Source organism: Ochlerotatus camptorhynchus, unplaced genomic scaffold (assembly GCF_037179485.1).
Source record: "Ochlerotatus camptorhynchus isolate MF236.1 unplaced genomic scaffold, CSIRO-AGI_Acam_v1.1 ptg000003l, whole genome shotgun sequence".
Taxonomy (NCBI): domain Eukaryota; kingdom Metazoa; phylum Arthropoda; class Insecta; order Diptera; family Culicidae; genus Ochlerotatus; species Ochlerotatus camptorhynchus.
The window spans coordinates 600,684-617,910 of NW_027040495.1; the positions used below are offsets into that span (position 1 = coordinate 600,684).

General features: G+C 34.4%; 1 protein-coding gene across 5 annotated transcripts in view; it reads right to left on the minus strand.

Annotated features, from left to right (window-relative positions):
- The window catches only part of bi (bifid), a 322,721-nt gene that overhangs the window by 117,634 nt on the left and 187,860 nt on the right, over positions 1-17,227 (minus strand). For 4 of the 5 annotated variants that reach the window (XM_065234671.1, XM_065234582.1, XM_065234439.1 and 1 more), the window contains exon 4: positions 11,184-11,207. The exons of the other annotated variant lie outside the window; for it this stretch is intronic. In XM_065234671.1, the coding sequence (XP_065090743.1) occupies positions 11,184-11,207 (24 nt within the window). The remainder of the gene's footprint in view (positions 1-11,183; positions 11,208-17,227) is intronic. 5 annotated transcript variants of the gene reach the window in all.

Below are 17,227 nucleotides of genomic sequence, written 5' to 3' on the forward strand. Positions count from 1 at the left end.
TTCTCCAGCATTATTCCTGAAAGTAGTCTGACCGAGAATTTCAAAAGAGTCGTGAGTGTCGTTAGTATCCAATCTACGAAGTATATCATAACAACACTAACGCTAACAAAGATCAATTATATAAAGTCTAAATAAAAAATAAATAAAAAGAAAGAAGAAATATGGCGCAGGAATTCTCTGTTTTTTTTTGTAATTTTTTAACCAAATGCCATGTTTTGTAAAAATTCCAAAGTGAATTTATGTCTTACTTAAGATTTTCAAAACATTTAAAGTCTTTTCTTAGTCTGGGATCAAGGGAATTTGTTAAAACTATTAAATTACGAAGTTTCAAAATCGTGAAAATTATGTGTTGTCCTAAATACCATAAATATTTCTAAGATTATTTTATTTTTTTTTTCGAAATCAAAGATCATACAAATATTCATGCTCTGAGATTTTGAAGTATCTTCTTATTTTAATCATTAGTTTGGTGTTTTTTCATAACTGCTGTATTTTCCAAATATTTCTAGCATCAACATATTTTTTAAAGTTCCAGGATCTGATATTTTTGTTTGGTCCAACATCCAAAAGGACTCCCAGAATCTTTAGTTTGAAAAATAAGTACAACCATATTTGATTTTCCCATTTTCTAGAATCAAAAAATTCAATGTTCAAGAAATTTTGAAATATTTCTATCTTTTTATAAGCGTGAGCAATATAAAAAAAAGCTTAAATTGAGTGGAAGATGATTTTTTAAAGGGTTTAAGCCGGTTTACGGTCGTTTACCCTAGAGCGAGAGATGTACTAGCCTGCAGCTGAAAATCTCGATGATACTGCCAAAATAAAATTTTAAAATAAATCATTCAAATATTCGCTAATATGAACTTTGCAAATTATAAACACCTCAGAATCTTGAAATATGATCAAGGTCGAGAATATATAAAAAACTGAATCATGATAATAAATAAAATAAAATGATTTGTGCCCAGAATTCAAAAACCCTTTGAAATTTACCAAAGCCATTATTAAAAATACCCTAATTCAAAATCATAAAAAAAAAATTAAATGTGTAAAACCTTAAATTTTATCAAAACATGCTGAAATTTTGATTAAGTGTGGAATCTTAAAAAGGATTGCTTAACTACGGATCTTTTCATTATTTTTCTTAGCTTTTGATCTAGAACATACGTTGATTTTCCACAATATTAAAATGTTGTTAAGGATATTATTTAGAAATTTGTTTATGTAAACAATCTAAAAATTTTTTCAAATATTGCAAAACTCTGACCCGCTCATTGCTTTTTATGCTCATTCTAAGTAACAATTTTGATATTATGACGGTTCTGTAGACCCTGATTTAGGCTCGTGGAATGTTATAAAAGCTTTATAAAACTTGCAATGTTATTTGGAATTTAATGAGAAAGCTTGAGCATGTTTTTCTAGGACATTTAAGAAAAAAAAGAACGCTATGGAAATTTTGGGATGATTCTAAAAAGATTCTTGAGAAAATCCAAAAGAAATAAGGGTTCCCTGAAAAATAATATGAAAAACAGACCCAGAAAATGCTTCAAGATCTGGTGCTACTAAACATCTCTGAATGAAATTTATTAAGCATCTCTAAATTTCGCTGAATTTAATCAATTTATATAGAAAATATCTATTGCTACAGAAAAAAAGGATTGATGGTTAAGGAAAAACCCAGGGATTTGTTTTTTTTTAAACTTGACGCTGGTGTCGTGTATAAAGTTGCTGCATTTATGTATAAATTCAGACTGATGGTAAATTCGGGAAATATCAGGAAATGTCTGTGAATTTCGATAGCAAATTCATCCTCTCAACAGGAAAACAAAATAAAATTCTGGACATGAAAAAAAATGAACCTTAGAATGGACTCAATTTTCAGGATGCAGGAACTTTGTAGGACATAAAAAAATTAAAAAAAAAAATCGAAGGAATTATGATGACGTTATATAAAATTTAAAAATAACACCAAAGAATTTCGAAGATATATTTATAGTGAGTTATGGAAAGAACACTATGAAACTATTGATTAGAACTCCAAGTCAATTGGACGCAAGAGTGCCAAGGTAATTGTGAGAAAAGCTGCAGGTTAATTGTAAGGCGAGTGCAGAGTTGCATTTGTTGGCTAGTTCTGAAAAAAAAATCTGATAATAATTTTAAGAAAATGCCAATGGTATTTAATTCTGATGGTAGCTTTAAATTGGTTCTTGGACATATTCCATGTTAGTTCTAAAAATTATTTCAAATGAATTTTGAACATAATACCAAGAGAATTTTAAGAAAATACCCAGGATATATACTCGAAGGGCATGTCTAAAAGAATTATGACAGGTTTGAACATAATTTCAAGACTTTTCTAAGGAAAATTACTTGAATTTTTCAATGGAGAATTCAACCGAATGTATCGTAGAATTATTTTCTTTTAAAATTCTTAAATTTTGGAAATAATAAATAAAAATTCGATGTTAATCCGAAGATTTAAAAAAATCTTTATCAAAATGATTTTTAGCCAAGGTCTAGTTCATCACATATTAATTCTGAAGATGAATTTCATTCTGCTAGAAGTACCCTGCATTTAATCTGCTAGAAAGAAAATGTCAAGTGAATCTCAGAGCGATTATCAAATTTATTTTAAATGAATTCTGAAAAGAACATTGTGAAGGGTAATAATTTGGAAGATAATTCATGAGGACATTCCAATGGAATTCTGTGAAGAGTTATGCGAGTGTTCAAGTTAGTACATAAACAAATTTTGTTAAATTTGTGTTGACTCATCCAACGTACTGATCCTTTTGGCTCAGCTGCATTTTGTTTTATGCATAATTTGAAAGTATATACTGATGCAGTTTGCCAGAAGTTTAAATTTCGGTACAATTACTCATTTGTCCTAGTGAGCTCGACCTTATTAAGTTTGGCATTATAGCGTTGGGCCTAATGGCGATCTGGTCTTATCGTCTATTATAAAAAAATATGAGTAAATGTTACTAGAATATGAGTGATATTTACTCAGTATATGAGTGATCGCGGATTTTGTGAATTTAAACAGAACTCAAATTTGAGTCCAATTAACCGTATAGCGGTTTCGATTCCCGTTCTGGTCTAGTACATCGTTTGAGCTGAAAATGTTCTCCACTTCCCTGGACATTGAGTATCATTATGATTTCCACACAATATACAAATTTATGCTCTGGTTGGCAGACATAGGAACCTCTTAATTAATAATAAGTGGAAATGCTACAAAGAACACTAAGTTTAGAGTAGGTGTAAACACACGTAAGGCGACATAGCCAGGAAGAAAATAAGAAGAATAACTATCAGATTTTGTCATTCAGACAGTTGCCAATTTCTCTCGAGGTCAGGTTCAATACTTCAACTGCCTTTGCTTTTTTTACTGAGCAGAGATAACCCTCAGCTGCCGTTATCGTTTCCAGGGCGGGCGGCACCCTAAAAAATCAACACATAAACTTTCAATAATTTCATAATAAAAAAGCAAATCAGAACCGGCAGAACGTGATACATGAACCGGGGTTCAGTCAGCAGACCCCTCAGTAGGACGATCGAGTGCATGTGACTCAATAAAACGCTCCACCGCACCCCTTCCACTCCCGACAGTGCGAGCGAGATCGAACGATCAGGGGGATCGGATTTACTCAACCAGCGTGCAAAATACAAGTCGGCGGTGCACAGCACTTTGATCTCAGCAAGCGCCTCTTTAGTTTAACTTCTTCCTCTTGTCGCCATTTTTCACCTTGCTGTTCAGTGCCTGCTTGGTTGCTTGGTTGCTTGCTGTGGGTCTGCTCCCATCGTTTCCCCGTCTCCACCACCAATGCGCACCACTTTGTTGGATGATCCAACATATTTCCTGTCCCTCGGCCACCATTCTTTTGATCAAGCGCTTCTTGCAAATAATAAAAGAAAAAAGCATGCTAAAGTGCGCTACGTGTGTGTCCCTCGTGCGCGCATGGCGTAGCCGATATAAACTTTCGTTTATATTTCCTTCCTTGCTGATTTTTTTATCCATCGTTCGCCCCCCGTCCTGATATTGTGAGTTTTCCTTGAAACCAGGCAAAGTTTCAAAGGAAAGCCGAAACATGCTTTACGATGTAACACACTCGGGGCGCGCAAAACAGTAAAGCTTTATCCGTGCGGCGATCCGGAGAAGATCGAGATCGCCGGAAAGCATCTTGCAATGACGCCCGCGACTTGAATGCAGGGAAGAGGGATGAAGAAGAGTCCAAACATGAGAGTAACAAATGATAAGATATTAAGTACACAATCGAACCTCGCCACGCTAAATATTATTTCATTATTATGGGTCCCATCGGGCTCAAAGCTCATAAAATGAGTTAATACCGTGGCACTAATTTTTGCAATCTTTTTTTTCCAAGAGAGTTGCATTCGAGAGGGAAAGGAGTCAAGCTGGACACCCATGGGACAAGATGGGTGGGGAAATGCATTCGTATTATCAATGGGACACTCGACTGAGGCGGCGGCGACACGCTAAGCGGCAACACCACAAAGAACACACTGATGCCGGTCAGTTTTGATATCAGATGAATCTGGGTGGTCTCAAGAGCTGGTTTGGGTGAGTGTTTCTGACGTCCCTCGTCGCAGTGGGTCGTAAAATGCTGATATCCGGTCTAATTGATTAGACGAATTTCCGTCTGTTTAATGGGCACAGGCAGTTTCACGTCGAATGCCTAGTTGATTACTAAGGATTGCCTTTTGAGGGGAAACATGGCTAACATTATGTTGGCATTTAAAAACTCACATCGAAAGCTGCTTGACCAACTCTATTCGGCAACATTGTAGCTTCTGTGCGCAACGATGTAGTGCATTCCACGTGATAATTAGTTGAATATTTGCTGCTTGTTTTGTGCAAGTTGATTGGATGTTTTTCTTTGGCAGTTGTCTTTCCCCCCCTATGTATCTTATCTTTATACTGTGCCAATGTTCCCAGCTTGAAGGATTCAGTGCTGTAGTCAGGCATTTAAAGCAAAGGAGTATGAAATTTTGATATTTCTCGATATGTTTGAATGTTATGATTATAGTTAGGGACATCAATAAATTCCACGAAATGCCGCGAAAACTTTTCAATCATCAATCCAATATTACATTCACAGAAAAAATAATCTGAATCTTACTGGTGATGTAAACATCCCTGCATGCAAACATTTATGCGTGTAAACTTCTTTTTCACGTGAACCAGAAACTTGCATGAAATGTTGCTTACAAAGATGAACGGTTGCATACAATTTATGGAATATCTCATGGCATGTCTCATAAATTTACACGATCTATGAAATAAACTTGTATGATATTCGACGCACAATTTATGTGCATGATAATTGCAATTTTTTAAGTGTGTTCATATTTTTTTTAAATAAATTCCAGTAAATGCCGCGAAATTGATTGAAAATGACGAAAGTCAATCAAGAACTCTTTCTTTTGTAGCAATATTCAAGGCAATTTTTTCGATGATGATAAAGTATATTGAGTCTAGTATTAGCTATTAATTCATCAATCTGATATTAAATTCATATTTTTTTTATGTCAAATTAACATAAATCCAATTTTTTTTAAATCCAATGAACTTGTACGGCTCTTAGAATATGCGACATTATGAAACCGTTGACTTTGTGCCTTTTTGGTCAATGAACCAGTTTGACAATCAAATTAAACCTAGATAACATGTTGAGATTTTTTTTTATCTAAAAATATCAAGTTTAGGTCATTGACACCAAATCGTAATGATGATGGCCTAATTGATTTTATTTGGATTGTATTAGGTCACATAGTTAGTACTTGACATCGCCGATCACTTCATTCGAGAAATTTAGAAATCATTACAGCTATTTAGAACTTTGAAAAAAAAATCATAATTTGAGACAATCAAATTCGTTTTAGTAAATGATTGTTTAAATGGTAAACATGATATCATTTTAAGTCTTTTGTCAGTTCAACCATTTTGAAAGCTCAAATATTTCCGCGGAATAGCCACGAAATATTTAGTATTTGACATTTCTCGACCGCGATATTTGGCTTGTTTGGCTGAGCATTTTCACAGTCTATAACTAGTGACTGTTAAAGAGATATTCATTCATCCAGTGATTCATGCAATCACTTTAGGTGTGAATCTTGAATCATTCTCGCCCTAATCCTGGTTTAATCAAAGTCGGCGCCACCGGGATTTTCTGAGGTATACAATCTCTGATCACGCCCCTTTGGCGTAAAAGCTAGGAATCAACCTGACCGAAACAAACCTAAAACTTACCCGATATCAACCTGAAATTGGAACGATATCGACCTCAAATTGACCAATCATTCATCCAACATTGGGTCGACATATGTGTTCGGAACCATTTTTCTGAGTTTCTTCCATACTCCACTGTCGTATATCAATTGATAGTAAGTGACTCGAATGACAATGATGATGAGATTCATTTGAGAAAGTGGCTTTTCAAACGATTGAAATGAGAGAATTCGTTGCGCAGAATTGATTCAATACGGTTCAGTACAATTTAATGATTTGAAAATTAACAACACTGATCGTCATAGCCCAGGTTGATCTAGTTGATCACATAATTTTAACTCTAGGGTGGTATGGAGAACCTAAGTTGTCTAATTAAGTGTGTAGGTATCAATCAATTGTATTGTATACAGTAAATAACAAATATTACCCGGTGGTCCAAAAGGATTGACATTAATCTCTGGGGAAAAACTTTATTCACTTTTCGAGAAATGGGTTCACTTTTATTAATAAAACATTGTTTGCTCGATTTTAGCGTATGTAATTTTTTGCATACACGGTAAAAAATACACAACTTTTAAGTTCCCTGTTTTACTTTGGCGTGAAAACATAAATTTGGTAAATATGTCAGTGTATTAGCTGATTTAATTTTTCAGCGTGCAAATAGGTTAATATGTTTTTACTCATCATCTTCTACAAATTAATGGTAAAAATTACTTAATATTTTTTTCCTTGATTTGTTTTTCGTCGATCTTGTTTTCCGTGCTGAGCACCAATGCTACCGACGCCAGGGAGGCAGCTTCCACACCTGGACCGTACCTATTGATCCATCAACTCATGAACCGGGGACCAACGGCTTTACTTCCCTACGTGATCAGAGATGTTATGCCTCAGAATATCCCGGCGGCGCCGACTGGGTTTGAACCCAGGCCTGCTGGGGTGAGAGGCAATCACGATGTGATTTGAATATGACTTAATCGCTTTAATCCACTTTTTTATGAAACCAAAATACTGATATTCGGTCACAAGACTAAACAAAATAGTACAAATACAATAATTTACATAAAACATATTACTAATGAATTGACTCCAGGATCCTCAGTACTTGTTTTAAAGATGCTGCTGTAAAAAACATTTAGAATATACTTAAAAAAAAAAACTATCAATGTTACCCCGTTTTACGTTACGCCATTTTAGTCAAAATTTTAACACTACACTATGTTTGTTTTGATTCCCTATGAAAGTTTGACAGATAAAATGAGGGGTTCGAGGATTTTCTTAAGTTTCGATTAGCTTGGGACCAAAGAGAGTACCAGAACTGAGCCAAAAGGTTGAGCACGTTTCTGAGAGTTATCTCTATGGTTGTTCTGAATAGTTTTGGCCAGACGTTTCCTGTCACTACGGGAAAATGGCTCAGGAACGGTATACCGCCAACAACGTGCAAGTCGTACCCAATGACAAAAACCCAACAAACTCGCCGGAGCTGTATCAAATTGAGAAAAAAATATAACGGAAACCTCAAGAAAACCCAGAAAACAGTTGGAAATGAGAACCAGTTCAAAGCAAATTGACGTTTAACATCAAATAAGGTTGATACAACAGCGGTACAAAATCTGATGGAAGGTGTTACACGTGAAGCCCGAAAGTTCGCATTTGGAAAATCGGAAGCCTAGTCAAATAGTTTTTTTTTTCTGTATTTTGTAGTCATTGAACTTCAAAAAGAAATAAAGTTTGATCATTTATACTATATATATATATATATATATATATATATATATATATATATATATATATATGGTTAATAACGGTGCCGACATCATTATTACGGTCATCGGGAGGGGAACCATTGCTTGTTTGATATTTGTAGTTACTAGGGACCAAATATACCTCTGCGATCACTGGTTCGATGTTTTTGTTTGAGGGAAGGGTAAATTAGCTCTGAAATGTGAAGCTTAGTAATATAAATGGGCCTGGGATAGAACCAATAATCTTCTACTCAGTAGGCAAGACCTGTCGTCACTAGGCCATTGAGCCCCTTATATCACAACAAACCACTGCGACCGGCGATCCAGCAAGCCCGGGGACAAGAAGCTATTTAAATGAAATTAATAAATGAAAAGTAACCCTCAAATATGATTGCCAATTTTGAAAGTCTTGTGATATATTTCCAAATTTCCTATAGTAAATATTTGCGAGACTCAAAATGATTTGTTGAGTGACGTTATAACGGATATGTTGCGTAACGTCACAACGGTTATGTTGCATGACGTTACAACGTATTGCAATTCTCAACTACAACTACTCAAAAACTACTCATCAACACGTTTTGAGCAACTCAAATCAGAAACTCTTGACGTATTCTTATTGGAAATTTAATGCACTTCCCATATATGCAATAATATCTAAGGGTTACTATTAACTTTTCAGTTAAAGTACAAACACTATAAAAAATCAGGTAAAACCAATGTAACGTCAAGTAGAATGCGTCAATAAGACATTTAATCGAATTATCAATATAAATCTTAAGGACACGGTTTAAGGAATCCTATTTTCATACAATTTGTAACAAGTTAAAAATGAATCTATATGTTTGCTGCAGAGAAGCAAGAATCGTTTTTAATTTTCATATCTATTTGACTTTTGGATGGAGAGATTAGTGCCAGTGAAAACGTGATGTGCAGGGATTACGTGAGTCTTGTCCTTAATATACTTAGAAAATAGCACAGAGCAGCATTTGCTTTCGTAGAAATAGTGGGTGACTGTATATATTTTGCAAAAGCACTTAGGATTAGTAAATTTTTCCAAACTCAACGAAATCCAAATAGCCAAGTGTAGGTTCGATTGTTATCGCGAAAAATTGTTATCTCAGTGTTGAAGTGCTTTTAGAATTCCGGTAAATCAGTGGCACCGGATTAACCTCTCATTACCCGTTCACCAGCTCTCAAAGCGTTAACAAATCACAAAATTTACCTTGCAATGGATGAAAATCAGTAAAACTTGATGATACTTTGCATTTTACAATCGGTTTGAATATACCTTTTTTAAAGTTCGTACACAGGGAAATATTGAGGTTACGCAACGCCAATGGTAACCTAAATATTTCCAAATCAAATAGGTATGATTTTGAAATTACTCCTTCACTGACTAAACTGACTGTTATTTTGGATCTTAACGGTAGCGAGCACAGCCTGTCTCCGAGACTCATACCACAAGTAACACATATTCATGATAATATGTTGAGCAAACTTCTTTATAACCAAAACATGTCATACAAAGAGTGTATAAACTTTTATAGAACTTATGCGTTGCTTGAGATATTCTCGCATATGTTTTATCGCCTTCGGTTACTCGTTCTATTGGAAAATATACGCACATTCTTTCTCTTTGTGTTTTCCGATTTCAACGACGTTTTTCAAAAAGTTTCGTCAACTTTCTTTGGAACTTTCTACAAGCTTTTTTTTTGCAAATTCCTAAATGCTTCTACCGGTATTTCAATTGGCTCTTCTTTCCCAAGCAAATTTCTCGACCAACAATTATGTAACAGATAATAGCAATTATCTGGGCCTCAAATAGTCTGGTCAATGAGAACATGCTATTAACAAGTTGGAAGTGGCGGGCTCGAAATCCTGTGTAAAATAAGTTATTCTTCGTTATCTTAAAGTTATATTGTATTACATAAATATTCATTTTTTTTTTGTAATTGTACTACTCATAATCTGATAAATGCATAACTGATTCATCATGGTTTTTAATTTACTAGTTAAACTTTTCGCCTGTCACCAACTCATTTTTTATGTTGAGCTTTCTTACCTATTTATCGGTGTGTATTGCTAATTAATGCCCAGTTGTAGCATGTTCTATCTTGAAAAATCCTTGTTTGAAATGGGAATCGAACCCAGCCGCCTCCAGTATGATCTTGCTTTATAGCTACGCCTTAACTGCCTGAGCTTATATATTTGATTTATTTCAAAAGTGTAATTTTTACACAAGAATGAAAATTTAACATGAAATTTTAACTATTCGACAGTTTAACGCTGAAAATAAATAAGCGATTCCGTTTGTTTTTATTTGTCAGCAACCATTGTGTGGAAGCTAGCAAAAAATATTAAATATTGTTTAGCGTTCTAGATAGATAGACTCATTGAACTCAGGGTTGTAACATTTCTAGACTTCTCTGGGCATAGGGTATGACTGAACTTTCCACACAATTATACTAATGCAATAATGTTACAGGCGTAGAAAGTTCTCAATTAATAATTATGCAGGGCTGGCTTAAAGCCCCTGCAGGGATGTGTAATGAAGGCAAAGAAGAAGAATAATAATAATAATAAAATGGTATCACTTATTCTGATACACCATGTACACAGTAATCAATGTTAAATGTACATACTTATGTCTTATATTTCCCACATATGAGTCACTATATTTACAAATATAGTGTATTATAGAATATTTACTTGTAAGCATGAATCGTGTTTTCAAAAAAATGATATACTTCGTGATATAATTCCTAACTTAGATGGCTTACAATGTGATGCTGCATAAAAGAGCATAAATGAACGCTATTTTTCGAACGGTATCAATCTGTTTTCAACCTAAATTTGCATGTATTGAGAAAAAATGTGTTATTGTTTTCTGATTGTATCCTATATTGCAGTTTTTGAATAATTCACATGAAGTTCGATATTTTACAAACGATGTTTTTAGTTCAGAATTATTTATCTAAATATTAATATGCATTATACATTAAATTTCGGGAAATTATCAAAACGGCCAACGCATATAGTCTAACTACGCCAATGTTCATACCTCGATCTAAACATGCGGGTAAACAGGAGTGTAATACCACAGCCATTCCGCGGAAGGTGGTCGGTTCGGTTTTCGTTGTTTTTGTGAAAGCAGTTGTTAAAGTTTAAAAATGAATGTTACATACCCAGACGACGGAGGCATCGCCGACCTTGAAGATAAGAAAGTAAGCAGGCATTAATAAAACGGGCAATGTTTCAATATTCTCGTTGAAAAAGCAAACATAATTTTTATAGACAAATTTTTATGAGTAAATTAATGGTTATATCGCTCCGGCGAACCGGCAGCCGGAGCATAAATCTCGTCTTGTTTCGAGCAGTAACAGCAATCATCAAAGCAACCCATGAAGAAAGGATAGAACAAAATGCTCATGACTTCCTTCGAGGTAAACGAAACCGAGTTGTTGGATCTGCGCCTGCCCAGAGCTTGTGTGTTGCGAGACTGCACACAGAACGATCGTGGTCGATGGAAATCGGTTCTTTCACCAGACCGCCCGTACACCCCCACTAGGCCCCTTTTCTGGGACGGACACAGAGGGAGGGCTGGGTGCTGATGAACGGATGAGCATTCCCAAGAAATGCCTCACCTCATCCAAGCGCCCTGGTCTGATTGGGGGTGCTGAAGCTTCTACCTCCATGGCGATGCCGCCGCGCCGTTGTGAAAGGGATATACATATGTAGCAGGTATTGGGAGAAATAGGTAGAGAACTAACCAAGAGCAGTCAGCATCTTTCACGACCGCGTCGGTCGCCACCAATGAAGACGACTGCGATTGTGAGACGGCGGCGACGGACAAGACAACGTCAGGCACTTTCGGGCATGCTGCTGGGAAGACGCCACGGTTTGATATCAAAAATAAATCAATAAGTGGCGCCATTATTATTGATACTTTGCTGCTTGCCCATCCCATCCAATGTTGGCTTCGGTGGAGGGCTGGGACCAGTGCAATAATGTGGCGAAATGTTTGATGGTGTCTCCTAACTTCTGGGAATTTAAAGGACTTTTTTTAAAATTAGTTGTATACATATATATTGTTAACATGAATTGGGTTTGATAGATTGAACGTTATGAAAAACTAGAATAGGCAATTTTACTGGTTAGATAATTAGTCATTAAATTCTACGGGTTGAATATTTTGCCACATGTTTTACAGCACTGCACGAACGTTTAGTTGGTTAGTCAGTTAGTGCTTCAGCGAAATTAAAAAAAAGCCCTCACCAGGAATATCACAACTCTTCTGTAAATCTTCCTTGGATAGTGACTGCTATGCAAAGGATATCACTACCATTTAATCGCCATGCTGCTCAAGCAATGAATCCAACGCATTTAACCCATTTCCCTTAATGTCTGCAAATAAATAGGAAACCTTTTTAGAAATGCAGTCAACTCTCCTTAACTCGATATTGGAATCCCATAAAAAATCAGTATCACAGTTGCCATGACATTATTTTCTACTATGGTTCTTTAACTTGATATCGAATTAGTTGGCATCGAGTTGTGGAGAGTGAACCGTAATATTATTTGGCGATGTAGGTACTGAGCAGCAACTAATTAATTTAAATTATTAGAGGTAATAACGGAAATCAAATCTAGATAGAGGGTGCTAAGTCATTAGACCAAATGTCATTAGGAACGATATTAGGCTTAAATTATAATAGCTATTTACTTATGAAAGTTCGGAATTCATTCTTATCCAGTTGATGAAAAGGATATGCACCAAATAAAACAGGCAAAATCTATGGCTCATGATTAAAAAAAGGAAAAATGTGCACTAGCCACTAGTAGCTAGTAGCTAATCGGGATGCCAAAGGGGCCAGACCCCATTTCAGATTTATCTGAGCCTCAGATTCTGGGAATTTCATAGAGTGTCAGATAAATTCGTAGAAACTCAAGAAACTTTGGAAAAGTTAGGAAAACTACGTAGAAGTGGGAACGTTATTTAAGTTTAAGGGTCTTCGTAGAAGTTAAAGGAACATGATTTAATTTCAGCGAACCTCATTCGGTTCGGGGATCTCCATACAGTTTCAGGGCACTTTTTTGAAGCCTAATGGACTTGGAATAGTTCAGGGAGTTTCGTACAAGTTCGAGAAATTTCGTACAAAGAACTTCGCGGAAAATCAACGTAGAAGTGCAGCAATCATTGAAGAAGTTTTGAATATTTCTTAACATTTTGAGGACCTGCGTAAATCTTCTTATAAGTGTAAGGAATTTTGAAAAAGTTCAGGGAAATTTATGTAAGATCTAAAAATAGTTCAGCAAACTTCGTAGCAGTTTGTCAGGGATTTTATTTTAAAAAAGCTCAGTGGACTATTTGGAAGTCTTGGAAATTTCAATAACTTTCATGTAACTTTCCAGTTGCTCAAAAATATTTATAGATGATGGGAGTCTTTCCAGATGTTCAAAGATGGCAATTTGGAATATATTTAGGAAACTTCGATGAAGTTTAGGAAATTTTGTAAAACCTAATGCAGTTTTTCTTTTGATATTCAGACTTTTTTTTTCAGACAGCCTCCCTAAATAGCAGGAAATATTCAAAAGATCTCCAGATCTCCAAAGAGGTTAGTAAAGTTCTCTGGATATTTTTTCAAGACTTCAGCTTGATCAAGTTCTGAAGATCACCAAAAGTTAGAAAATACAAATTACGTCTTCCAAGACTGTAGGTTGATCAGAATGTATTCAGATGTTCTTCAGCTAATCGACGATTTCAGTAAAGTGTAGATACTTTTTGTTCAGGACATTATAAACATTATTCATAATCAACATCTAAAAATAGATTAAAATTTGAAGTCAAGATCTACATTTTCATAGCAAAAAATCTACACTTGTCTGTTTGAAATTCAAAGAGTCTTCTGAAGTCTTTTTAAATTCCAACAAAAATCGTCACAGAACATGAAATGTCTTTAAAATGCCTGTGTGAAAAAACAATCTTTACCGAATTTTAAATGTCTTCAGGATGAAGACATGTCGTCAAATCTTATATACCTGTACACAAAAAAAAATAACAATTTTGCTTTTATCATAGTCCTTCTGCCCATGATTTGGACGCAGTCATGTTAAAAAAAAAACATAAATTCATTATTCAGGATATATTTATTTGATCTTTACCTATTCCATTTTTTCCAGATCGCTTAAGAGCTCATACTATATGATCTAATAGATGAACCAGGACTTCCACGATGTCTTCAGTAACGATATATGTACTCGAATTTGCATTGAGTCTAGCACTCAATTCCGGAGTGATTTCACGAGAAATCGGCGATTGACCTGTTTTTTTACAAATACAATTACGCCCAAATCTCAAATCACTCCGGACTTCATAATTCTTTTTTGGAGCTCCGATCAAATGGTCTACTTCAACCACGACTACTTAAGATAATGTCTTTAATAACGAAACACGTCCAAAAAGATGCATGTAGCCTATAAATATCATCGCCCTGTAGTTCAGAACATAAGAATCACTTGTTCAACTATGACTGAGACAATGTCCTTAGCAGCCAAATATGTTTAAGCATAGATCTGCAGTATATGCACACCGTTTACGATCGATTTCCATGGATTCATAATGTTCTGAGATCTCCAAATCGTCTTGAAGTTCTGGTCAAATGATCGACCAATGTCCACGATTGGGACATTGTCCGTAGCAACAAAGCAAGTCCAAACCCGAGTGAAGGGCAATAGCAAAACCAGAGCAAAGTTTTATCAAATTATACTATCAATATCTTATTATGTTATTGGTAAGTTGTGCGCTGAAATAAGTTAATAGCTTAGTCTACTATCAAATATATCATATTAACAATATGATCCATTCATGCCTTTTCCAAATGTTGCAATGGCGACCTGCAAAATATTGCTTCACGCACCATCTAGCGTTGAAAAAGGTCAGCAAAAATCATTCAATTACAATCGAGGGGTGCGAATATAGCACTTATTACAAAAGTAAGAGTCAAATTATTTTCATTAATTACATTGTGTATATTGCTTTAAAATTTATCTGACATGTCACTGTTGTCATCAAATAAAATAAAATGCTGAAATACATTCATGTGAAATATTAAACAAATTTTCTTTTGGTTTACTCCTCGTGACGATAAACAAATACATTGGTAGCCTTTTTGGCCACAGAGGTGTTTTCATCGCTAAAAATTCGGTTCGCCAGCTAAGCGAAAGAGTGGATCATATTGTTAATATAATATATTTGCTACTATTTAAGAATTATCTGCTATTTATAGGGTATTTTGGTATCATGAATTCATGGGCTTATTTTGATCTGATAGCCGAATAAGCTTTTAATATAGCATTACATTTATTAATTTAAAGAACATACCAATAGCTTGATGGGATATACTAGCAAAATTCGGTATTAACTTGCAATCATTTTAGCTATTCTTTAAATTTGACATAAACTGACTTTGCCATGACTCAGTTATAATCCGATATATTTTTTGATATTATTTTAGATATTTTACCTCTTATGTCAATCGTACTTAAAGCAATTTGTGATGATCTGTTCGACAATTTAAATAGTAAAATTTGATTTGATATTCTCGTCGACTCGGGAACAATAACATGGAGTCGTTGCGTATTTCTCATGCTCAATTTCTATGAATATCGGATGTTTGAAGTTCTGCAAATCGACTTGGAGTCGACTTACTAGATTTTTCACAACTGGGAAAATATCACCTGCAATCGAATCATACCCAAGCATATTCATGAAGCGAACTCCACGAAGTTCTGGAGAAGCTAAAACTTCTCCCATACAAAGGAATTGAATCGATATTGATGTAAATAAACTTCATGAATCACGTTTCGTTGCTGTGCGCTTCGTGCAAGCCTTGGTTGATACTATTGATTAACTTATCTGAACTAATAAATGATGTAAAACATTTAAAATATTTCCTGATAGAATCTTGAATGATCTAGATTTTAAGGACATGTTTGTACATATTTAGGTGATTTAACCTTATTGTCTATATTGTCAAGAATTAGTACTCCATGGATGACTAGAACATTGTTATGATTGCTTACTGGTTTTAATTTTTTATTAAATAATGTAAACACTGAAACGCTCTTATCCGTATAAAGTACGTGTTAATAATAAATTGGTACCAAATGGATTAAACCAAAACGAACTCCTTTTCAAATAATAAATTTAAATAACCTGACAAACCTGCTTTTGTAGAATTAAATTCAATTTTTATCTAGTTAAAAACAGGGGCACAAGTAGAATTATAGTTAAATTTGGTACTTTAATCTTGATTAAATGTCGAACTCCGTGATCTTGCAAGTCAGTTTAATTTTATGATTTTTCTTCAAAATTCAAAAGCTTGACTAATTTATAACCTGATTTTTTATGATTTTTCTAAGAACTTCTATGTCAAGAAAATTTACGAAATTTTCGAACCTTTTTTCTTATTTTCTAATCTCAAACAATTTTCATCTTGATAAATTCTGTAAGTTTCAGAATCTAGGTAAGATTCTGAAAGATCTTGAATTGTGATTTAATGTTCACGAGATTCAAATCTTGTCTAAGTTTATATCTTTAACAATTTCCCAAGGTCTTAATATATGAAATTTATGAAATGTGCATTTTGCCAAGTTTTAAAGTCAGACATTTTGAATAGTAAAAACATTGAAGCCATAGAATCTAATGTTGGTTTCATTGTTTGAGATTTAACTGACGATTAAAAATTGAAGATCTCAAAAAGTACTTGTTTCGAAATTCATGGAATTATCTAATTCTGATATTCTGAAAGTTTTCTTATGTTTGAGATCTTTAAAATTATGCGATCCGGACGGTATATGATTTCATTCCAGAAATCTTACAGAAACGATAATTGCTTGTTGAAAATCAGTGACCTTTCAAGGCTCCCCAAGTATTAGTATGTAATAATTATAATAAAATTTAATGTTACACCATTAAAATAAAATGTACCCAACAGGAGAATAAAATAACATGTGCCTTGACGCCATTTTATTGAATAGCATTTTTACGATTTTTTTATCTAACCATAAAAAAAACAAAAATGTGAAATCAACATAACTTGAGATAAACTTATTTGAATTTCGAAAAAACTGCTCTTGTTTCAAGAAAGAAAATTCAGTTACAAATAATGTTAACCTAAAAATGTCCGCAGATCAAATTACGGTTAGGTTTGTTATTTTTCATAGCCAT